This window comes from Pelecanus crispus, chromosome 3 (assembly GCF_030463565.1).
Source record: "Pelecanus crispus isolate bPelCri1 chromosome 3, bPelCri1.pri, whole genome shotgun sequence".
NCBI classification, from domain to species: domain Eukaryota; kingdom Metazoa; phylum Chordata; class Aves; order Pelecaniformes; family Pelecanidae; genus Pelecanus; species Pelecanus crispus.
The window spans coordinates 24,153,215-24,177,968 of NC_134645.1; the positions used below are offsets into that span (position 1 = coordinate 24,153,215).

The 24,754-nt window shown below is 47.0% G+C and overlaps 1 protein-coding gene across 1 annotated transcript in view; it reads left to right on the plus strand.

The window, feature by feature from the left end:
• Positions 1-20,378: 20,378 nt before the first annotated feature.
• The window catches only part of KIF26B (kinesin family member 26B), a 304,911-nt gene continuing 300,535 nt past the window's right edge, over positions 20,379-24,754 (plus strand). The window contains exons 1-2 of the mRNA XM_075707851.1: positions 20,379-20,441; positions 20,677-21,078. Coding sequence (XP_075563966.1) covers positions 20,379-20,441; positions 20,677-21,078 — 465 coding nt within the window. The remainder of the gene's footprint in view (positions 20,442-20,676; positions 21,079-24,754) is intronic.

The following is a 24,754-nucleotide window of genomic DNA, read 5'->3' on the forward strand; positions in this document are numbered from 1 at the left end:
AGGTCAGTCTACAGCAAGTATGTTTGTTTTTCATTGAACACAACTCTGTTTCATAGTGTCTTATGCTATGATAGGTTTGGTTGTAAAACTAACTATTAAAACATCTGGTCTTATTGTTGGAGGGTTTTTTGGGCAGGTCAGTACTAGGCATGGGGACTATGCTGATTTAAAAGCTAAATAAAGATGTAGGTTGAAACAAAGCAGATTCTCCTGTTTAACCCATTTTGAATCCCTGGGGCTACTAGTTGGCTTAGTATGGTTCTGAAATCCAAGAAAATGTTATTCATTATGCTCAAAAGATTGATCACAGCATTTACATCCTGAGGCCCAAATCCTGAAGTCCTTATTCAGACAGAGCTCCCGTTGACTTCAAAGGGAGTTCTGTGTGCAGAAAAGCTTCAGAAATAGTGATGTACTGGCTCACACGACACTGTAAAAACCTTTTAGTCCCTTTAAATGAAGCCTTATTTGTGGACAATCTATCAGAGATGTACAACCAGCATACAAGTTGTGTCACTGAAATGACCAAAAATTTAAAACCATGGGAGTAGGTAGTTCTTGTCTACAGTAATGCAAGCAAGATTCAAGCAAGAGTCAGCAGACAGAACTTTTCCATATTGTTCAGAGTAAAAAAAGTAAAATCTAGGGATGATACTGCGTGGAGGCTTAAAATTACCTTTCCCTGCCATTATCCTGGAAACACTGCAGCCTTAAAAACACACACCTGTTGCTTCTATGATTTCATATACTAAAACAATTCCTTTTATCCTGGACTCTAACTATTCCTTTTAGAAGCCCTTTTAGAACAGGCTTCCCTGTTGCAAATATGTGCCTAAATGATAGCATAAAAGGAAACCATTTGAAATAAGATGTTTCAGGTAGAGGAAAGCCTTTGGATATTTGCTGCCAACAGCGGTCTCTTTCCTGCCAAGATAACAGAATCCTTCAGTGCAGAATGCATCCTAAGCTTTGCGTTATGGTATGCAGCCATGTGTTCCTCTAGACACCAGCCTAGTGATTCAGATAACTAGAGTGGAGTTCTCAGGTTTTCCAGAGGCTGATAATGCAAGAATTTGAAGCTATCTGAGGTCTTCCACATGTGCCAGTTGTCTAAGTTTTATGCGTTACAATAGTTTAGGTTTTACAGTGATGGAATACTAAGGATGTGATACAGTCCGGATGGAAACTAGTAGCAAAGGCTGAAATTTAGCTTCATTTTAATTTATAGCAACACAGCCAAGAAATATCAGTAGTTCAACTTTAAGGAAAGCTTTGTTGAAATACCTATTTGCATAGTGAAGTTGCACTCAATATGGCAAAGACAAAACTAAAAAAACTACCAGTAGTCGGTTTTCATATGGTGTTAAGTTGTTGCCTTGAGAAGCAATGCATTCTTCAGAGCTCCCCCAAACACAGAGGTGCATTCCAATTCAACTCAAATCTGACGGAAAACTAAGAACCTGTCTCTAGTTCTTTGGGCTTCATCAAAGTTGCAGAGATAGTTTGTTAAGCTAAACATGATGTTTTACCATCAGCTGTTGAGATCAGTAGGGGAGGACTTCCTGAAGCAGTTGTATAACTGGGAGTGGGAAGAAGACCACTCTAAATATAGGGTCCTTGACTCAACTCATTCCTAGAAAGAAAGAAAGAGAAAAAGAAAGATCTCTGTTGCGTCACCAGAGCCAGAGTTTGTTGACTTTCAGGATACGTTATGACATGTCTATTTGCTCAAGATAGCTATTATTCAGTTTACAGAGACTGGCTTGACTCTGAGGTTTAGCTGTTTGAATGGAGTTTGTTTTCATTGGTAGTTTCCTCTGGTGCCTCCTCATCTGGAGGCACAATGTGGTGCTGATGTCATTCACCTTTTTATTACAGTAGCCCCATGAAGCTCAAATCGGGAATAGTGTGTGCTCTAAAAAACCCCAACTATCTAATGTAAGAACATCTGTGATGAAAAGCAGGGGACACACAAGAAAACCAGTTACATACTCTTCTTATAGTCTTTTGTTTAATTAGAATGTTTTACAATTTATATTAACAAGCTATGAGTTTCCTCTGTTTCTCCTTTGTGAAGACAGGTTTCTTTTTGATGTCACACCAAAGTATGTATCCTGAAAGTGTCTGTAAAAATGCACTGGAAACAGAGGTAAAAGGAACTGTTGAAAGCGTGTAACCATTGGTTTTACACTGATGTGAAGAAAGAGGTTCTTCCTCTTCATTTCATATTAGCAATGTGCTGTTGGGCTTTCAGGATGTTCTCACAGAAATCTTGTGGCTCCATGGGGTAGAACTGAGCTGCCATGAAGAAGGGGGGCATGTGGAAACGTGTCCTTTGGATTTTCTCATATAAATGACTGAAACGTTTTTTTTTTCTATCTTCCAAACCACAAAGGGATGCAATGTCTTTTGGCAAAGTAGTATAATACAAGATGCACTTGTTGGTGAGATCTCTGCTTTCCTCTTCGAAAAGGTACCACCTCTCTAGCATAACACAGTGGATTAGTTGAGGTAGGGGATCTTTCCCAGGAACTTACTCTTTAAAAGAATTAAACGAACACCAGGACACCAGGGACAGTAGCTAAAAAAAAAAAAGAGTAAGAGATAAATCTCTTCTTGTGGACTTTTCTAATTGCCAAGGGCACATCCTGTCTGGCAGAGATGATTTAGCAATACTGACTGAGACGATGAGCTCCAGCAGGCAGAGGGAAATAATGTTAACTCTTCTTTTGGATGGGATGGCAGAATTTTAACAAGGGATTCCCACAAGCCCCATAAGCTCTCTCTGTAGCATCCTTATTTCCTGACCACTTGGTGTTGGGAGGGAAGGACCATTTAAATGTTCTGAGAATGGTCTATACCCACAGACAGTAGTCCCTAATTGTGGAAGAACATAGCCACTTTGTAAGCCACGCTAGCAAGCCTTTGATAGCCAGAAACCATTGCTCCCATAGGAGGCTATGTCAGCTGGAAGCATACAGCTATAAAAAGAAGAGAAAGACTGTTCTGTTTTCTCAGGATAATGCAGAAGTTGAACATCATTGCTCACTCCCTGCCCATTCTCACTGGGGAAGCAAAGGCTTTACAGTGATGCGGTCATGAGGGGAAATGCTGAATGATAAACTGCAGACATTTGGGACAAACACAGAATTAGAAAAAAGTTATCTACAAGTAGATGTGTTGAACCCATATGCCTTTTACATGCAAAGTTCACACCCTTTGATAGCTAATGTCAATCATGCTCTGTACTACTAATACATGCTTTCAAAAAGGTGAGCTCAGAAAAAACATTTAAATTCAGAGAATAAATTCTTCATACCCAAATCAAGATGGGAAGTCCAATTCAGTGACAAGGACTTGCTGAATAGGGTCCCTACAAAATGGGAAGAACCAACACCTGCATTCAAAGACTGAGACACACAGAGCAACAGTGGCTGCCTGGGCTAATATGACAACTTCAAGAGATCAATAACCGTGCAAACCTCAGTAAAAGGAATGCATCTTCAAGGAAATTCAGAAGAGAGAGGAAGAAATGATAACTGGAGAACCCTTCAGAGGCAAAAATACTTGTATTCCCCTCTTCAGGGATGCTTGTGGTACAAATAGGGTTTTCTTAAACAAAATACATTCTCACTGGCATCTGTGAGAAACTATTTGGAGCAAAGGTTTTGTAATACCTCTTTTATAAGTTGTCACATTTCTGAATTTGTGAAGGCCCTGGTTTTAGAATCTTACGGTCAAACTCACTCTCAATTTTAATTTAAACAAGAAATATGAAATAATCTGCCTTCTTAATTTCTGGCAATAGCTTCAATAATAATAAAAACAATCTGAAATTAAGTCTGGAAGACTGTCTGACTGCATTTAATGTGTGTTGTACTGTCATTTGTTGGAAGCCAAATTCCGATTAGTGCTGTTCAAATACGATTCTTATTTCTATAATCAGTGAGGTCTATGAGGTACACCAGCAGAAACTACAGATAAATAGTGGTGGGAAAAAGACAAGAGTGTTCTCACACACACAGAGAAAGCTTGCCTGGCCTTTCAAACAGCTGGCTGAGAACCAGATCTATACATCAGCTAATGAATGTATCTCAAGAAGCAAGAGAAGAAACAATGCATTCATCACTGCTAAAATTTAACTTTGTAACTTACCTTTCGGCAATGAAAATTCATAACAAGGATAACAAAAAGGGCAACAGAGGAACATTCTTCCCCTCTCTCGATTGGAATTGCCTGCTGTTTGTCCAGCACTCATGTGCACCCAGCTGAGACCAGCAAGTTCGCTCTCCTTTTGTTATGCTCTGAACCAGATATAAAGCGTAAGGTAAGAACTCCTGCACTAAACTTCTGCTCTGCCGATGAAGTCTTTAAGCCTTACAGTATTTGTTTAAGAACAACAGATAAGATTTTGTTTGCAGGGCATTTTTTAGATAATTGGATTTAAATAAATTTGCTCAGAAATGGCTGTCTTCAGTCCCTGCTGATCAGTGAGAGTTTCTCTGAACAGTGGCATTTTCAGATCACCACTGTTCCCCACCTGGGGAGAAAGCCTTGCTCTGTCCCCCTTACAGCCCCACCACAGCTGCCCCAGCAGACTCCCATTGGTGAAAGCAGACCCCAACTTTCATACTGCCACTGCTGCTTCACTAACAATGGAAACATGAACTATACCAAAGAAATGACATTAATGATAGGCCAGGTTGCGGAAAGTCACACTCCTCTCACTCAGGATTGTAAAAATAAGATAAACCAAGGGTATGTACCTCATACAGATGTACAGAGGTATCTCTGGAGATGCCAGGAAGGGGTCTCAAAATTCCTGTCTCCCAGGTCTTTGTCAAAGGGGCTCACAATTAACGCGATTATATTCAGCAAGCACTGTATCTTCTGTGTTCCCATTGTAGACTCTATTTTCATATAAATGTGAAGTCAACTGATTATGTCCCCATATAGTGGCCTACTCAGCAATCATGTTGAGAAGGAATTGGTCTCTCTGAAAGCTGCTTATAACTGAGCTATGTGTACAGAGTATGACTTGCACAAGTTAAGTACTTTCTGGCCCATTGATACCTGTACTGTTGAATGCAGAATTAGGCTATTGCTGAAAGTACCTGTATATGACAGAATAGGGGAAGAGTACCTATACCATTCTGGTGGTTGTACTTGTATCTCTAGCCACCATCAATGTGCACAAGTGCAAATTACAGGAACCACAAGGTGTTTAGCTTGGAGCCTAATCTAATGGGTTGTTGTAAAGTCTGTGCCTTGCTAGAGCAGTTTACTGGAGACGAAAGTTGTACCAGAGGCAGACTAAGGGAATATGGTTAACCTACTCAATGTCATGGTATTGTGTAGATCTCTCTCATTGCTCTAAAACCTGCAACCCTTAGTACTTTGAGTTCTCTTTGCCTACCTGGATTCCTGGAATGTGCCAGGAACATGCTGTTAGGGAACCAACAGTGCCAAACTGCTCTCTCATCTGCTCCTACCAGTCCTCACACTGCTGCATCCAAAGGACATCATTATCTCCTACACTGAAAGTTCAGGGGGCAAGCTATGCCTTATTCAGTGGTACTTGGATGGGTCAAAAGTTCATATGCAAGAGCATACTTTGACTGCCATCTTCCTCCTCCTGGAGAGAGTGCCTCATTCTGCAGGGGTTCTGGTGGCGTCAACAGCATATTTTGGATGCCTGCTAATTACAGAAATCTGTAGATCCGCCACGCACTGCTACATTCACAGATTAGAAATGGTTTCCATTTTTGCAGAACAGGCCTTCAATTACTCATTAATTGGGGCTCCGTGTTCCACTTTCCTGCATGGTCTGTGCTTGCCAATCTAGCCCATGGGTCAAAGGAAGTTATTTCCTTGTAAGCAGAGTTTGTTAAGACAGATTGTTCATATTTTTTCCCCTTACTGACATCTTCAAGACCCTAAAAGGAAGTTGGGACTGAGAAGGAAGAGAGGTAGCCTGGGCCCTTTCTTGCAACAGATGTGATGCCAAAGTGCACCAGCAAACAAGTCTCCTTAAGACGCCACATCTTGGCGCCAACCACTTGGCAGGTATCGTGAATAAGAAAATGCAGACCCTGTTTAAATTTAAGGAACATCTTACCTGCTTGAAGAAGGCATGCAGAAGAATTTCAGGATTAGCCTTGTGCTCCATAAAAAAAAAAGTCTTTGTGGTTGTGATGTATGCAAGTTACCCTCATTTATGGTAAAGTTCTTGAGTTTTAAGGATTGCTGTTACCAGTATTCAATGTGGCTAAAGCTTGGAGAGCAATCTTGAATACGCAGCATGTTGGGTTTAGTTAGCAAACTAACTTCATTTATGTAATCCATTAAAAGACACCACCTTGACCTGTTTGCTCAAAGGAATGTGAATTGACCATTATTCAAGACTGGTTTACAGAACCATTACTGGTAATGCTTATAATTAAGAGACATGTAAAATAGCTACCGTAAGTATCTATAATGATTTCTAGTTTCACTTCTTAAAGTTTTAATATCTCCTTAGTAAGTCTGAATACAACTGTAATGCATAATTAACCCCAGTTTCATTTCATTAGTATGCTATAAACAAAAAGAGCAACAGGTGTCTAGGCAGGTAGGTAGCCTTTACAGTAAACAGTTCATCTTAGGAGGAGACATAACGTGTTTTTCTTTCAACACAGAAAATGGTAAACACAGAGAAGCACAAAGAAACATGCACACCCACCCTTTGCCAGACTCCGGAATGTCGTCAGGACCTTCCCTTGAAGAAGCCTACAAGCTTGTAGCCTTCGTTTTGTTGTAATTATTTGTACATTGTTATTTGCATGGCAATTAGTAATTCTGAAGTTGCCAAATGGCCCTAGCTGCCCATTCTTTTCCAGATTGACTTGGATTATATGTAGCAATTTTTTTCTTCCTGGTTTGTCAGAGACTCATTCAACAAAGCCTCTTCAATGCACATGGACCCCCCCCACTGATAAACTAGCATCTGAGCAGCTTCCCAAAACACTTCCTTAAAAGGTTACAACCTTCCTTTTGAAGTCTAAGAAAATTTGTTCCAGTCAAGCATGTGAAAGAATGTGAACAACTGGACAAACCTGACATACACAGAAAAAAAAGGTAAGTCAGTCATCTATACTTGTCAGCCAAAGATCTTTGCTTTCCAGGTAATTCTGAGCACCACCTTCCTGAGACATCAACCTTTGCAAGTGGGAATGGGGTGGCTGTCCAACAGAATAGGCTGTATTTCCATAAAGGTTTTCTGAATGCAACTCTACAGCTGTGTGCCATGTAATGGGAGCGTTTCAACTTCAGAAATTTCGACTACTCTTTCTTGTGGTCCCTCTGGAGCTTTCTCCGTACTTTTTAGCAACAAAAATGTTTTCTCTGTGATAAATACATGAGCTCGGAGGCCAAATAAGATGAAGGTTCTCTGAATGATACAACCTTACATACATTCCTCTCTAGAGGGTGTTCCTTACATCAACTCTCATCACCACCCTGAGGCAGAGAGCGGCTTTTCCTAGAAAAAAAAAGTCAGAATCACTACATTCTTCCTTTTCTGTTTTAAGCAGGCCTAGCATACTACAGAAACACTCCATTTCTCTTGAGATCTTCCATTCACTGGTACTAGTTTGTTTATTTATTTGTATGTAAACAACCTTAAAAGAACATGCCTCCCAGGCTTGCAGTATCTCCTCCACCTAGCAAAGACACCATCCTCATACAGACTAAAGTGTAAATAACATGGGAGCAAACACCAGCCTCCCACCAACAACAAGAACACAGGTCAATACAAAATCACCCGAGCCTTCAGAGTCCAAGAGGCATCCTCTCCTCAGGCTGCCTCCCCAGCCCCACTCTGTGCCTGTTAGTGAATAATGAAGCCCCAGCTGCTCCCAGCAGTGCGGGATGGCATCCCATACACATTCACAAACACAAAGATTTGCCAGCTCCAGGGCAGAGATTCTGGCTCTTTTGGACCAAAGGCCTGTTTCAGTTTGCAGTCTCATTAGAGAAGTAACTGTGTGAAAATACTGGCACTCAAAACTTCTCAGTAAACATTAAAATTATTAACCAGTGCCCTCACCTAGCAATGTTCATCCCAGAATATTGGTCCATACTTTCAGATGGGACTAGCCTCAGCTGTCACCATAGTACACTGCGTTTTCATACCGAATACCTGACTGCTGTCCAAAACTCCTTGGTCACGGAATGGCAGTATGACTCTCCTACAGCATCAGCCACTTTCCAGACTCTCACCCTGCCTGTTCTAGGAGATTTGGACCAAATTATTCACTGTAAATTGATGTTGTTGCATCATTGAAGATCAGACATCGTGCAATAAATACAGTGGTGAGGCTAGCACTAGTTAAAATGCTCAATAAGGCTAATTGCATGGGTGAACATTTCTTTAATATGGACAAGGCTAAACAACCAAATTAAAATGTAGGCAATTATAAATACTCTGAAGCCTTGTCTATGCATAAAGAGACATACTGATGGGTCTGAAAAGAGGGAAAACTCTGGGAAAGAGGCAGTGAGGAGCAGCAGGGACAGACTAAGAGTGCTAACCTCCACCTCCACCAGCACAGTTGTTTGCAAAGTATTCATCTTTCTACAGTGCAGTTACAGCTGCTATGTTAAATTGGCTTTGTCAAACTGATGCAGCTTTATGTCTGAACATTGCTACCAGCTTAAAGCTGGCTCTCTCCAGTTCAACTTGCACCTGCCTACATGGGTACAAGCTAAATGGGTGTAACCAGTAAAAGGAGCTTTAAATCCAAACAAGTAACGATCCAAGAAGGTCATGCTGATTTCATTAAGCCAATTTAAAATTCCATTTATGTTAAATTGGTAAAACTTTCACAAGCAGACAAGCCATCTCTAAAGAACAGAAGAACCCAGTTCTGCTGAACTTGGTAACATGGGATAATGCATTCCACTCTGCCAAAGTTTTCCAGCAGCAGGAAGAAATGCCCATCAATTGCTGCCAGCTCACCTCTGAAACTGTGTTTGTGTTGCTAGCTGCCAAGGTATGGGACTGTTTTCCCTCTGTCATGGTGTTTGACAGAACAGTTCTGGTTCAGAAAAGAGCCACATCATTAAGGCAGCAGGTGGGGACATGCTGCTGAGCACAGCTGCCCCTTGCTTGTGTTGCTTCCAGGGACAGAGCACAGCTTGGGGGGCGGGGAGGGGGGGCAGATGGAGACTTTCCTAAAGCTGTGAGTATGCCTGCCCTGAAACCGTGCAGCAATACTTTACCCAAGCCTGCCTGGGCACACAGACAGGCTGTTGGAGTCATCTCCCCCACGCTGACTTCTGTGCTCAGTGACAAGACTGCTCATTTGTTTAAACCTGAAAGAAGTTCCTGTGCACAGCAAACCATGCTCACCCGGAGCACTGGCCTCAAGGTGTCCCTCTGAGGAACAGGTATGCCTTACTCGTCCCCTGCTCTGAGCACTCCAGAGCTGTGCTGCCAAGTCTGAACATCCCTTGACGGGCAGACACAAAAACTGCAGTCGTCTGGGTCCAGTCATGGATCCTCCTGGCCTCCCCCGGTGGGTTATTCATGTAGTCAGAGCAGGAGAGCATGAATAAGCTGGAGGAAAACTCGTTGCGGTAGTCAGGGAAGGACAAAGAGAGCAGCTCTATGCCTTTCTCGGCCACTGACCTGTGTCCACAGGAAGTACCAGGTCTAGCCACAGCTCTGCCTCCCCAGCTGCCAGCGAGCTGGTGAAAAGAGGGATACAGGGACCAAACTGTGACTGTCAAAGCAATGACAAACCAGAGGCAGGTAACAAAGAGGTATGAGGGAAACGGCAGGCAGATAAACCAGTCATCAGCCCTCTGCAGTTGCTTCATAAAGAACACAATCAGCATGGAATGATGTACAGCAAAGAGAAAAATGGAACATTAAAATTTTTGGAAATCTGCATGCTGTAAGGTTCACTTTTAACTCTAAACTTGGTGATGAAAGAAATGCATGAAATGTTTGAAAAGGAGTTGAAAAAGACGTTCAGATGAAACAGATGCTCACAGACCTAAAGTGCCTACCGTTATAAAAATCTCGGGAACATACTGGGGTGAGACCTCTGACTTAGCTTATCATGGATGTAATTCTCTGTTGTCTGAGCTCTAAGTTGAATTAGTTCACCTCAGGTGAGCTGAGGGCAGAAGAGAAATGCCTGCTGCCTTTTATATAGTGTTTTATTTAAGGCATTTACTCATTCAAGACTATGATAGACTAGTGCCTGTGATGCCAGCTCTGCTGTTGATCTGTACTGCTATAAATTACTCCTGCAACAAGAAAGGATGCAGCATAAAAATGTGATGATATAATCACAGAATCATAGAATACCAGGTTGAGAGGAACCTCAAGGATCATCTGGTCTAACCTTTCTTGGCAAAAGAACAGTCTAGACAAGATGGCCCAACACCCTGTCCAGCCGAATCTTAAAAGTGTCCAATGTTGGGGAATCCACCGCTTCCCTGGGGAGATTATTCCAATGGCTGATTATTGTTCTCATTGTGAAAAATTTTCCTCTTGTGTCCAATCAGAATCTCCCCAGGAGTAACTTGTACCCATTACCCCTGGTCTTTTCCATGTGACTCCTTGTAAAAAGGGAGTCTCCATCTTCTTTGTAGCCACCCTTTAAATACTGGAATGTGGTGATAAGGTCTCCCCTAAGCCTTCTTTTCTCAAGGCTGAACAAACCCAGTTCTCTCAGCCTTTCCTCACATGGCAGGCTTCCCAGTCCTTTGATCATCTTTGTGGCCCTTCTCTGGACCCTCTCCAGCCTGTCCACATCTGTTTTGCATAGTGGGGACCACAACTGAACACAGTGTTCCAGGTGTGGCCTGACAAGCACTGAGTAGCGTGGGATAATGACTTCTTTATCTCTGCTGGTGGTGCTCTTATTGATGCAGCCCAGCATCCTGTCGCCTTCTTTGCCGCAGCAGCACACTGTTCACTCATCCCCAGCTCCCTTTCTATAGAGCTGCTCCCCAGCCAGGAAGATCCCAGCCTGTGCTGCACTCCTGGATTATGTTTTCCCAGGTGCAAGACCTTACATTTGTCCTTGTTGAACTGCATAAGATTCTTTTTAGCCCACTCTTGCAGCCTATCCAGGTCTTCCTGCAGGGTAGCTCTCTCTTTTGAAGTGTCTGCTTCCCCACTCAGTTTGGTATCATCGGCAAACTTCATCAGGGTACACTTGATCCCATCATCCAGATCACTTATGAAGATATTAAATAGCACTGGGCTCAGTATCAATCCCTAGGGGACCCCACTTGTGACAGGCTGCCAGTTTGAAAAGGTGCTATTTACCATGACCCTCTGGGTGCGGTCTGTCAGACAGTTCCCCATCCACCCACAGACCACCTGTTTAGACCAAAATGCATCAGTTTCTCTAGGAGGAGGCTGTGGGAAACCGTATTGAAAGCCTTGGAGAAATCCAGGTAGACAATGTCCACCGCTCATCCCACAACAACCGAGCAGGTTACTTTGTTGTAGAAGGCCATCAGGTTTGTCAAGCACGATTTGTCCTTGGTGAATCCATGCTGGCTTTTCCCAATCACGTGCTTCATTTGAGTTGTGATAGCCCCCAGGAGGATTCATTCCATAACTTTCCTGAGGATTGAAGTAAGACTGATGGGTCTATAATTTCCTGGATCCTCCTTTAAACCCTTCTTTTAGATGGGGTGACATCGGCCTTCTTCCAGTCTTCTGGGATGTTCCCCCCTCTCCATGATTTCTCAAAGATTATGGAGAGTGGCCTTGCAACATCAGCCAGCTCTCTTAACACCCTCGGGTGGATATTGTCAGGGCACATTGATTTGGAGGGGTCAAGCTCCTGTAATAGTTCACATACCAACACTTCCTTCACTGACAGTGGGTCTGTGTTTGCATCAACCTGGATTTTTGTTCCCAAGACCTGGGGCCCAACAGTGCTGGTAAAGACAGAGGTGAAGAAAGTGTTGAGAACCTCTGCTTTTTCAGCGTTGTTGGTAATTCACCTCTTCTGTTTAACAGGGGGCTAACATTTCCCTTCTGTTTCTGATTGTTGTTTATGTACCTGAAGAACCCTTTCCTGTAGTTTTTGACATCTCTGGCCAATTTCAATTTGAGCTGAGCTTTTGCTTTTCTAACTGCATCTCTGCATGCCCTGCCAATGCCCTTATAGTTCTCAATGGGCATTCATCCGCTTTTCCATCTCTGGTACACTTCTCTTTTGGTTTTGAGCAGACCAAAGCTTGCAGTTAAGCCAAGGGGGTCTCTTGCCCCACCTACTTCCCTTACCTTTAAAGGAGATGAACTATTTTTGTGCTTCCAGGAGAGTGTTCTTGAAAAACTCCCAGCATTCGTTAGCTCCTTTATCCTCCATGGAAGCTTCCCACAGGATCCCTCCCAAGTGACCTCTGAGCAACCTGAAGTTTGCTCTTCTAAAATCTTAAAACCTTTGTCTTAGTACTAAGCTTCAGCATGCTTAGCAGGATCCCAAACTCCACAATATTGTGATCACTGCAGCCAAGGCTATCGCTAACCAAGATATTACCAAGCAGGTTTTCTTTGTGAGTAGCAAGTCCAGCAGTGCCTCATTCCTGGTTGGCACATCTAACATTTGTATGAGGAAGCAGTCCTCTACACATTCCAGGACTTGATGGATGGCATGTGAGCTGCTGCATTGTTCTTCCAACAAATATCTGGGTAGTTGAAGTCACCCGTAAAAAACAGGTTCTGTTGACCCAAAGCTTGCTTAAATGATGCAAATATTGGTTCGTTGGCCTTATAGTCTTGGTTTGGAGGTTGGTAGCAGATGCCTACTGTAAGATTCCCCCTTGGAGATGATCCCTCTGATCGTGACCCAGAGACATTCGATAGGGCTTCCACAATCGCTGTAGTTGGCTTCTATACTTTCAAGGTTCTCCTTAACATAGAGCGTGACTCCTCCTCCTCTTCTTCCCTGCCTGTCTTTACGAAACAGCCTATAGTCATCCATCACAATCCTCCAGTCATGTGAGTTGTCCCAGCATGTTTCAGTTATTCCTATGATATCACAACTTTCTGACTGGGCACAGAGCTCCAGTTCCTCCTGTTTGTTCCCCAGGCTGTGTGAATTGGTATATATACACTTGAGGCGGTTGGTCTTCTGGTTGTCATCTTGGGAGGCAGCTAAGGAACATTTATCGCTGTTCTGGTTGGCCTGGTTTATTCCCCAGTTGGTTGCAATGGCGTGAGCGTTGCCACTTTGGGCCCCCCCGCCCCAGGTCCTGCAGTTTAAAGCCCGCCTCACCAAGTTGGCCATCCTGCTCCCAAAGATTCCCTTGCCTCTTTTAGACAGGTGGACCCCATCCCTCCCTAATAGGCTGTAGTCATCAAAGAATGTCCCGTTGTCATAAAAGCCAAAACCCTCACGATGGCACCAGCCATGAAGCCGGAAGTTGATTTGCATTATATGACTATTTCTGGCTGCAGCCTTTTCTCTAACTGGTAAAATGGAAGAAAAGAGACATGCTTCACTGTTTGCTTCTCAGGGCTGCCTCTTCACTTCGCTGTGTTATCTCTGCTTACCGCCTTCCACGCCACCTGCACTGCTTCCCTGTGTCCCTGGCTCTAAAGGTGAAGCAGGCATACGCATTGGCTTTGTGCTTGCTACCCTGCAGCAGCCACTTTGCCCATTTTCTAACTTTGGCACATACTGGCCTATATTCCTCCTGTTAATGCCGTTATTTGTTAATACCATTAATACCATCTTCTCCCCTCTTCTATCTAAAGAAGATTACTGAGAATAATTCTTTTGGAAGACACATTTTTCTTCAGGCCCTGAGGTAGTTAGGAGAGTCTTTAACGAATGTTTAAAAGGAATCCTTTGCCCTCTAATATCTCCAGCCAGTGTCCCTGTGCTCGGGGAGAATCGCTAGCAGTGTGCCAGAGCCAGGTCCTAGCAGTTCAGGCTGGCGAGGGCCCCCTCAGCATGGCTCCGCTGGTCGAGGCAGCCCACAGATGCCTTCACTGGGGGCTTCTGTCACAACCCCACAGATGCTGGGTGCTGCTAGAGCATTACCCTGCATGTGGCTCCACCAAGCCTGGCACAGTAAGGAGTTGATGGCTTTTCCATGTGCCTGCAGAGGCAAGCCAGGTTTCTAGACAAGAAGCTCGCATCTTTCTCCTTCAGAGCCTGCGACTCTGGCTGTTGTTACTCCAATATTTTCTTGCTCTGTTGCTGTCCTGTGTAAAATGTGTATTGCTAGGGTTTGGCACTTTGGGATTCGCAGGTACTCCTGCTTTGTTTTGCTTTTCAGGCTGGCCTTTAGTTCTGGAGTTGCAATGAATGCTTATTGTGCCTGAGTAACAGAAAATGGGATTCTGTCAAATTTCAGTATCTGAATTTATGAACTTAACCAAAATTGTCTGCAGACTTGTCATTGTAATGCATCCCACTGCATAAAATGACTGTAAACTTCTTCATGCAACCCTGCTCTGTGAGTATATGTATGTGCATGACACCGCATCCTTTATTACTTATGAAACACATATCAATATTGTATTAATAAGTAGGCATTGATTTTTACTGAGAACATAAAGATTTATGAAAGTAGGCAGTGCTGCATGGCAGAAACTATGAAAGCAGTTTCTAGAAAATCTATGAAATATTTTACATTTGAGATATAGAAAAATTTTCCATTCAAAATAAATCCAAATAGACAGCCCTTCATGGAAAATAGATTGCTTTACAGTATCAGGCAAGGGTGAGATTTAAAGGCGGATGGTTTGCAACAGAATGAGACTCTTTGTCCAAATTTGAACACAAATGGCTTCCGTTTATATTACAGAGAGATTCCAGGAGGCTCTCAGTGAAGCAAGCAAAGTACAGGCTAAACACCTGTGCAATGGCCCTGAGGCAAAAAGGCTACGCTAAGCAAACAGGGAGACTTACCCCTGTCAGGCTGACAGTAGAACTCTGCTGTTGCTTGGAGTAGGGAAAAGCGTATTTAAAGTGTATTGATGCAGACCTGCCGGTAGCAGCAAGAAGTAGAAGCTGCACTAAGGACCACTTCGGGAGTTCCCTGTCCATGTTACACCACCCAGAGCTAAGGACTGTAGCAGTGCATGAGAAATACACATTTTCAAGCATCAGACTTTTTTTATTCTGATACACATGGTTAATCTTGGGACTGATTTAGAAACTGTGGTACAGCAAATACCTCAGAAGCCAGCTCATACAGAGGAAATGCCCAGTCTTAATTCTCCATGATATCATACTCAACGATTGTCAAGAGCAAGTAGAAAAACACACTCCAGAAGCATAGTATATCCCACATACTGTAAAAGGAGCATTAACTGCAGTATCAGAAGTACAAACATGGTCTACACAGCTGATTTCCTCCTCCTGCACTGCATGAATTCCTAAATCCTGCAGAATACTCAGGCTGTGGATCTGTGCATTTCTGCTGATGTGTGCTCTATACAAAAGGATAAGGGACTTAATGTGCTCTTAACAGAGCTTTTTGCTGAAACGATCCTATACTTTGGCGAGGGGATGAGAACAAGAACTGGAAAGGTTTTAGAGAAGAAAGATATCAAACTGGAAAAGTTCTGTTGATTTTATTTGTAGTTCTTAATAATTAGCTCTTTCTATCTTTACAATTAATTCTTTGTCACTATTACTACAAATGCCTTCAATTTTCTCCCTGTCCCCCAACGGACTCCAGCTCATTAATATGCAGCTTTAAGCAAGTATCGGAGCTGTCATGCATTTCAAATCTCCCCAAGGAAGCTTTTTAAAATTGTAAGTAAGACCCGATACTGAGACTTATTAGCACCAAACTTGGAAACAAAGCTTCTGTACAGGCAGTGATGACTCTTCAAGTTACAGTTGCTGTCACCTTTTTTATCCTGAGATTTATTATAAATATGAGTACCTCAAAGGATTTCTTTGATGCAACCAACATTTCCAGCTCTCATAAACTGCTGTTTATTGATAGAACTGGGCCTGTGCCAGCATCTCAGATTTGAGTGATGAAGCTGAACTTCTAGGTCAGATTTAATTGCACCCCCGCTGAGATGTACTCAGAAGAAATCCACTGAAAGCAGCGCAGTGATAGTACACCACCACAAACACACTGCAGTATAATGGGGAAACTGGGAGTTTGTATACTAGCTAAAAGACAGGTCACTACAATCCATAGAGGTGCAATATGTAGATTGAGATCAAAGTCCACCCTCAGTGCTTTGAGATTGGCTTTTGCTTGAATCTCTGCCTGACACTTATGCCTGCATCCAAGGCTTTGGCTCCTGCCCACTTACTTATAAATGTCTGAACAGCCCCATTTTTTCAGCTCTGTCTGGACTTAAGAACAACAATTAGTCTAACTTCTGAACTGCTAGCATAAATGATTTGCCAGAACTAAGGTTAAGGCAGATTCCCATGACTACCGGTTACAATAACAGAAGAAATGTGTAAATTTGAAATTGAGAGGGAGGTGTGGAGCTGCCTGTCATTGGTGTGTGAGTGATTCTGCTAACTAATCGTCTTTCCTTAGTGGCACATGGAGTGGGAGGGGTTACAACCGGAGAGGAAACCTTATCAACTTCCACACAAGGGAGCCTAAAGAGAGGGAGAAAGCTATACCTCAATGCTTCTCAGAGAGGATGGTGTTAACCTAGAGAAAGGGTTGCTAGCAGAACTTCTTGCTGGAGTGATACCATAGTGTCCTGTACTTTGGCCAGCACAAAATAACAAGAACTGGAGAGATTTTAGCAGCAAAACACCTTGAACTGTAGAATCTGGAATGTCTCAGCTTCCAAAAATTTTCACAATTCAATAAAGCCTTTCTTGAATTACCCAAAATGTCAGTAAATACTGAGAGCTGTCAGGAGGGAGAGCTGATCCAACAGCAACAGAGCCATCACCCAGGCTTGGCCCATAAAGTCATGCAAGACTGAAAGTTGCAAGAGGAGCTCTCAGCGCCACCTTCTTACCAGTTCCCCCAAAGCTGAGAGGTGAGAAAATGGAAACTTGCTACTGAGACTCTTCAGGCTCAAATGACAATTTCACCATGTCCTGAGGTCCTAACTTCCTGACTGGAGGTGTTCTTCCTCCTCACCAGTCGTGACCCTACTTCTCCACCTCAAACCAAACTTGGCCATCAGCTAAGGTCCGAGAAAGCCATGGACATCCTCCTCAAGAGCCTGCCATGTGGCTGGGATCTGTTTTTTTTCCGCTGGGCTACTCCATCTGCTCCACTGCCCCTTTGCCGGAGATCGCCTCCCCCTCAGCCGCGCCGCTGGCGGGCACCCATGCGGCCAGTGCCCCCCGAAGCCCTGGGCATGAGCCCAGCTCCTTTGGGCCACTGCTGGAGCCCTCGCCCAGCCGGGGAGCAGGCGGGAAGGAAGGGAAGCGATGCCGGGTGGGCAGGAGCTGGCTGAGAGCAGGCACCCCACCGCAGGCCCAGCTCTCCGGGGGCGCACGGCACAGCGGGGCGCACCGGTAGGGTCCCCCCCGCCGGGAGCAGTGGGGCAGAGGAACCGCGTTACCGTGCCCGGCCAGGGAGGCAACACCTCCTTATCCTAAAAACCCTCGGAGGAGTTCAACCCTGGAACGAGGCACGCTTTGACAGCCCTCTGCAGCCGTGCCCGGAGGAGCCCGACCCCCCCGCCCCAGGGATGGCGGGCGTCGCTCTGAGGGAGGCACAGCGCTGCTCGCCACCGGGCCCCGGCACCCCGTTACGCATCCCGTGCCCCGGCGGAGCTGGCTGCTCGCCGCCTGCACCCGAACGGGGCCGGGGGAGCGGCGGCGGCGGCGGCGGCGGCCTCCCGCCTCGCACCTCCCCGCCCGGCCGCCGGGCAACAGCCACAGCCCGCCCCCCCCGCCGCCACGGGCCGCCGGCAGAGGGCGCCCTCCGCCCGCCAACGCCGCGGCGCCGCGCGCCCCGCCCCGCCCGGCCGCGCCCGGTTCGCGCGGCCTCAGCCCCGCCCGCGCGGGCGGGCCGGTACGCGGGCGGTTTAACGGCCAGCCCCGCGGCTCGCCTCGCCGGGCGGTGGGGGCCGGCTGCGGCGCGGCGGCGGCTCCAGGGACTCGGCGGGCGGCACCGGGCCCCGAAGCTGCCGCCGGGGCCGGGGAGGAGCCGCGGTCACTCGCTGCCCGCCTCGCCCCGCCGCGGGCCGGTGCCCTCCCTCCGCTCTCCCGCTGCCGGGCGCCGCGCAGCCCTTGCGCGCCGCTTTGTTCCCCGCGCTCCGCCAGCCTGCCGCCTCGCTGCCCCTGCCGGCCCGGACCCCGCGGGGGTCGGCGCACTGCCTCGGGCCCGGGGAATGCGGAGAAAGCGGAGGCCCGGCTGCTGGCAGAGCTCGGCCTCCCGCTCCCGAGCGGGCCGCGGGCCGCAAGTTGGCAGCACGCTCGCCAAGCTGCTGCCCCTCGCCCACGGGACAGCCGAGGCGGGCGCGCCCTTGCGCACGGGATGGTGGTCACTGAGAGAGCAGATGTGGTTAGGCAGGCGTAGCCAGCAGCTTGGTGATTAAAGGTCTGCTGAAAACCACAGCAAATCTGCCAGTTTGCCACCAGAATCGCTGAGCCCAGAGAACGAGAAGTGAACGCACCGCGGTGTAAATGGCATGTTGGCTGCCTACAGCCGGTGTCTGGGGGCCTGCGGGGCGTACCTGCTCTGTACTGCTGTGGACTCGCGGGGCGTTTGCCTGTGTTACCTTGTCATCCCCATCACGTCTGTCCACAGAACAAAACACGGGATCTCTGCGTGCAGATTTATGTGAAACTCATTCACATGCAGTGGGAGCTAGGGTGCATCTCCTTTGTTTGCCCGCTTGGCCAGCTTTTTGGAGGCACCTATGTAAATGCATAAGGCACTACTGACGCAGCCTGGCTATGTTGGGTGGCATTACTTGTGTCAGCTTTACATTAAAGCCTTCTTATCCAGATCAGGAACAGCTGCTCCGCTTTAAGGGCGATAGCCTAGTCAAGTTAAAACACAGCAGAGCATCTTACACACCTTTGCTACTGGCAGAATGTTCACAGATGAAAACAGAAAGGCACTGGGAGATTCCCTTGCTTGGTAATCTAGTGGGCTGGTTTTGTTTCCTCATGGCTGTTACAGCCCAGGTACATTAGTGATGCTGGAAAGATGCATTTATATGGAAGTAACAATAGGAGGGTGGAAAAGTGGATGCAAGTCCCCCGTGTGCTCTGCCCTCTCAATTGCATCAACCCATCCATGTTATGACCCTATCGGGGGATATGGCATTTAGCTCTTTATTGCATCCCTTTCTGAGAAAATCAGCAACTTGTTTTGAGGAGGAAGATTTAATAGAGATGCTTGGCCATCTGCAGGATTTGAAATAAAAAGGGATCTGTAACCAGCTACACGTAACCTGCAAAAAGAAATCAGAATTTAATTGTTAATTCATTATGCCCTTGACCGCAGGTTAAATTAATACACGTAAAATTGCAACACAGAGAAGAGGTGCCAGTGACTGTCATAAATACAGCTTGCTTTTCTTTCCTAGTTATTTAGGGAGGATTGGGAACACTTGTGAAATCATGTTCATTAAAGCCCCGAGTAGAGGCAACTAACCAATAACTGCGGTGGAAGCAACAAGGTCGTCCCCCCCCCGCCTTGTTCAAGAAGAGGGGGGAAATCAGAGACGTCAATCAAGAAATACTGCAAAATAAAATGGACCCTCCTGGCAGCCGAGGCACCGCGCAGAGCCGCGCTGAGGCTCTGGCATTCTGCTCGCAGCCGCCGGCCCTGCAGCTCCGCCGCTGACCGGGGAGCGCACCGGGCTCCGCAGCCCGGGTCTTCCTTCCCTTCTCTTGCAAAACTGTCAGGCACAAATGGGCAGGAGGATATTGGCTGCAAGGGGCGCGGAGGCTCCTCCCAGAGCCTGGATCCCGATATTTTTGGAGGATTTCTTTTAACTCGCTTACAAACCTCGGGGAAGGAAACAAGTTGCCGCTGTAGCGGAGGCAGAAAGCGCCTCTGCTAGGGCGAGCGCGGCTCCCGCTCCCTCGGCTCGCCCTCCGAAAGCTGCCTCGGATGCTTCGTCTGACCCGGGGCGGAGAGCCGTGCTGCCTGCCGGGGGGAACGCTCCTGCTCTGGATGCTGCTGTTTCTGTGAAAACAAGGGTTGTAAGGGAATGAGAGGGAAGACAATGAGGAAAAACCGACCGGGAGAAAGCCCCATCCCCAAGCGTTTTCCCGAGAACTGACGGTGTTTTGGGGCTGAGCGATCCCGTCGGAGGCTGCGCCCGGCGGAGGGAGCAGCCTGCCCCTGCCCGCTCCGCGGGGGACTTCCCGGGACCGGCTATTCCCTTCGGATGCGGACTGGGAAACCTGTAGGCAATTCTCCCGCCGCGCTGCGAAGCCACCATGAATTCAGTGGCTGGAAATAAGGAGAGGATCGCGGTGACGGCGCGGAGCAGAAAATACGGGGTAAGTTGTGGGCTGGGAGCGGTGCCCGCCGCCGTGCCGGGGCTCCCTCGCCCGGCGCTGTCGGCCCCCGGCCCCGCTCGCCTTCCCCGGGGCGGGGCGGCGGCGGCGGCGGCTCCGGGCGCCCCGCGGGGGCGGGCGAGGCGCGGGGGCCGCCGCGGGCGCGGAGCGTCCGAGCGAAACTTGCCGGCGCCGCCGGGCCTGCCTGCCTGACCCGCTGCTCCTTCTCCCGCTGCAGGTGACCGACCCCTGCTCCCCCACCAAGCCCGCCGCCCCCTTCTCCCCCGAGAGCTGGTACCGGAAGGCGTACGAGGAGTCCCGGGCGGGGAGTCGCCCGGCCCCGGAGGGAGCCGGCTCTGCGCTGGGCTCCTCCGGCACCCCGTCCCCCGGCTCCGGCACCTCCTCGCCGGGCTCCTTCACCGGCTCGCCGGGACCCGCCTCGCCCGGCATCGGCACCAGCTCCCCCGGCTCGCTGGGCGGCTCGCCGGGCTTCGGCACCGGCTCGCCGGGCTCCGGCAGCGGCGGCGGCTCCTCGCCGGGCTCCGACCGCGGCGCCTGGTGCGAGCACTGCAACGCCCGCCTGGCGGAGCTGAAGAGGCAGGCGCTGAAGCTCCTCATCCCCGGGCCCGTCAGCAGCAAGGTGAGCGAGGGGCCGGGGCGGAGCGGGGACATCCGTGCGCCGCCGCCCGGGAGCGGCCCCCCACGGGCCCTGGGGCTTGGGCCGGCTCCCCGCTGGGGCTGCCGGCCACCCGGGTTCCCCTCTGTCGCTGTCACCGCTGAGGGGTTTAGGGTTTGCTCGGGTTCGCCCCTTCTCGGGCTTGTTCTCTCTGATTCCCATCCTCTCATCCTCCTGCTCCATGTGGAGCAGGGTGCCTCCGTCTCCAGAGGGCTGCCAGGCTTCGGGGGGGCCTCCGTGACGGTCCTTCAGTCTCGCTCCCCTTGCCTCCCTCTTTCATTGCGTTGACGGTGGTTTTGCGTTATTCCCCGCGTGCTTGCTCTTGTTCCCAGCGAGGGGCAAGCAAGGGTGGGAATGCCGCATGGGCGCCACTGGTCCCTTCCCCTTCTGCTCTCTTTGGTCCCTACAGGATGGATTTACAAAATATCCTGAGACTTGGCAGCCAACTCTAGTGGTAAGGCGTGTACGGTCTGATGCCCACAGTTTGTACTTTCACTGCGAGGCCAGGTGCAGCAGAGACCCTCCTGTAACTTCAGGTTCAGATGAGGCATTGAAATGCTGTGGGAGTCCAGAGGTCACCCAGGGAGGCTGTGGCAGACCATGGCATTGAACCCAGCTCTCCAGGGTGTCGTTAACATAAGGACAACTTGGTGATGCTTCTCTTTTACAGCAAAGCACTAGATTTTTATTTTTTTTCTCCCAATAAGAAGACTTAAAAATACTCAAAGCTCCTGGATCCTGTGTATTGGGTTGAATAATACTGTACCTAAAGGGCATGCAACCGTTTCTGAAATCTGGCCTCAGGTTTTAAGAGTTGATTGATCATGGACAGAGTTGGAAGTCCACTTTCTGCCTCTGTTGGGGAGTTTAGTACCTCTAAAGGCATACTCTGAAATTCCTTGCGTTTGTTTTGTTTGGCACTGTTTTTTGTTTTCCCTGTTTGTTGTGCATATAAAGATTAAGGTTAACAGTCCTAAAAGAGTGACCAGCAGCCCTTGGCTGACCCCATGCTGCCAAAATAGTAAGCGCTGGGCTCTTCCATAGCAACCCTGTGAGTGTTGTATTGTGAATGAGTCTACAGCTCCCAGAATGTAATACAATGCAATTTTGTTTGCCCTGTTGGGCCCAGGTACTATCAAATGATAATATTTACTCTTCCACTTCAAAGAGTTTTCATTAGTGGTTATGATAAAGAGGTATCATGGAAAAGAGCCGACTGCTGAGAAAGGGTCCCTGGTATTGCTGTTGTGTTGTACTCCCTATTATTTATTTATGTGCCTTGTGAGCGGGAGTTGGTGCTCTCTTGAACAAAAGACTAAAGGGCTGGTCGTTACCTTGTCTCAAGAGCTGGCTTAACTGAATTTTTCATGAAAAGGGAAAGGTGGAACCACCAAAATTAACTGTTAGTTTAACCATATTAATACATGGTTGATCCCCTGCAAAGTGGCCCTGTACGGAAATCTTCACAAATTTCAGGCTGTGTGATTTGACTGTCATTTGACAGCTGTGGTACTGTGGGTACAGGTGGGAAAATACTGCTACAGATGTGGCAGCTATTAGAATAACTGAGACTGGGGGGTGTAGGGAGGATAAAATGTAAACATCAAGGCTTTGTATCCCTCCCACAGTGTTAGAAACTGACAGATTTTGTGGTCATGTAAAGATCTGTACAGGCTTCTCCTATTGTAATAGTGGTAGTCATTGCCCTGCTAGCCTTCTTGAGATGTTACCTTCATGTTACTGTTGTTAATTGTTCTGTTGTTTATGTTGTTTAGCTGATGGTGTTGTACAGGCCAATCTTTATTCACGTCAGTAGTAAGCCTTACTCCTCCATATTTAGCCCCCTTACCCTATGCTCTTTTTCTTTCTAACGCCTCCTTTCCAAACCTTCCAATTGTCTAATAGTGTCATTTACAAAGTCATTGCTATCCAATGTGTTGATGTGGATTTAAGGGGAAGGAAAGAGGTAAAAATAAGGCGGCTTTTGTGGGCTATGCTGGCCCTCTGCCGTATTCACTTTGCTTAGTAGTACTTGCAGGCTCAATCCTGTTGAGGTACTCCAGCCTTTTGCGTGCTGTTCCCTTCAGCAGATGGGTGCTACCTGACTGTGGCTATTTGCAGAAGCATCCCTTTCTCTCATCCTTTCTGGCTTATTTACAACCATTAAGAACTTTCTGGGCTTGTGATGTCTGCCATCAGCAGGCACTGCCCAGCACAGTGAGGCTTTGGCCTAGGTGATGTAGGATACAAACATCATGGCTAGCACCATTGACTTCTTTGGATCAGGTGCGCTGTGCCAGTCTTGCTGGCATCCACGGGGTAGCCTTATCGGTGTCTGCTTATGGGAAAGCAGGGTGTTGGCGTGGGTTCTGCCAGCTTAGCCAGGGCCTGTGAGCTGCCTTTGCAGCTGTGTGCCGCAGTGATGCACTGGGGTTGCCCTCTGAGGGCGAGACGTACAGGCTGTCTTGCAAGGGTGTGGAAATCTCTCATGCGTCTGGGGAAAACTTACTTCAGTTTGGATTGAGGCTGGAGTCCACCATGCTGTGTTAATGTAGCTGGGACTTTTCAGGGTCCTGTGAGGTTTGCTCTTGATTGCTGCTATGGGAATAAGTTTTTGGGTGGCTAGAATTGATTGTGTCACTGAGTTTAGTGGAAGAGAAAGCAAATCACATTCCTGGTTCTGGGTATTCCCTCAGAACTTGCAAAGCATCTTACAATTCAAGACTGGTGCCCAGTAGGACACGGCTAATTGGTGGTATGCCTTTATCAGTTATCAGATATGTTTTAAATGCTCCATTTAATTGTTCAGTCATCTTCTAGTCAGCTAGATCTAGCTGACTTATATGATGACTTTTGCTGGTGCTGTTGAAAACAGCCTAGAAATTTCGTTAGCATTATAAATAGTCTGTGACACCTGTTTCACATTTATACTGTATTTAGAAATGCACATAACCCTGGGTATTGTGTATTGCAGAACAAGCAGTATATGAGGGTATCTGTGTTTTGACATGTATCTAGTAGCAGGTACTGGAATCTGCAATAACTTATCCACGTGTGAACCTACATTGATGTTTTCTACTGTGTGTAATCACATAAAGGTTTGTGTATATCTGCAAAGTGTAATAGTATACTTAATTGCTGCATAAACAGACCAGGCTTTATGCATGAAGCTATGTACTGAAACTTTTCATTTGATACAGAAAAAGCCACACTTAACCCAGAGAAAACTGCTTCTGACTAGCTCATTGTTAGTGTTGAGGTGTTGAGCTTTCAGTTTTAAATAGAAGCATTCTCTCCTAATATGTCAACAGGATGAAAAACGTGGGATTTGTGGGGTTGGTTTTTTTCTGGTGAAGCACAAAGGTGAGGAATATATAATTATAGTTGTACTACTTTAATTTAACCATTTAAAAATGCCAGATTCCCTTCCAATTACAAAAAGAAAAATGCTAAAAGCTTGTTGGTTTCTTCCCCCTCTTGTGATACAGATGTGACTTAATGATGTACAGCAATTTTCTGCATACAAGGGGTTATGTTTTATGAGAACGAAATCTTATTGTAACCCCCATGCGAAGCACACCCATGGGAAATGACTAGCACAAGTGGTTGTTACAGTTGCATGTTGCAGTTTGTGACTGAA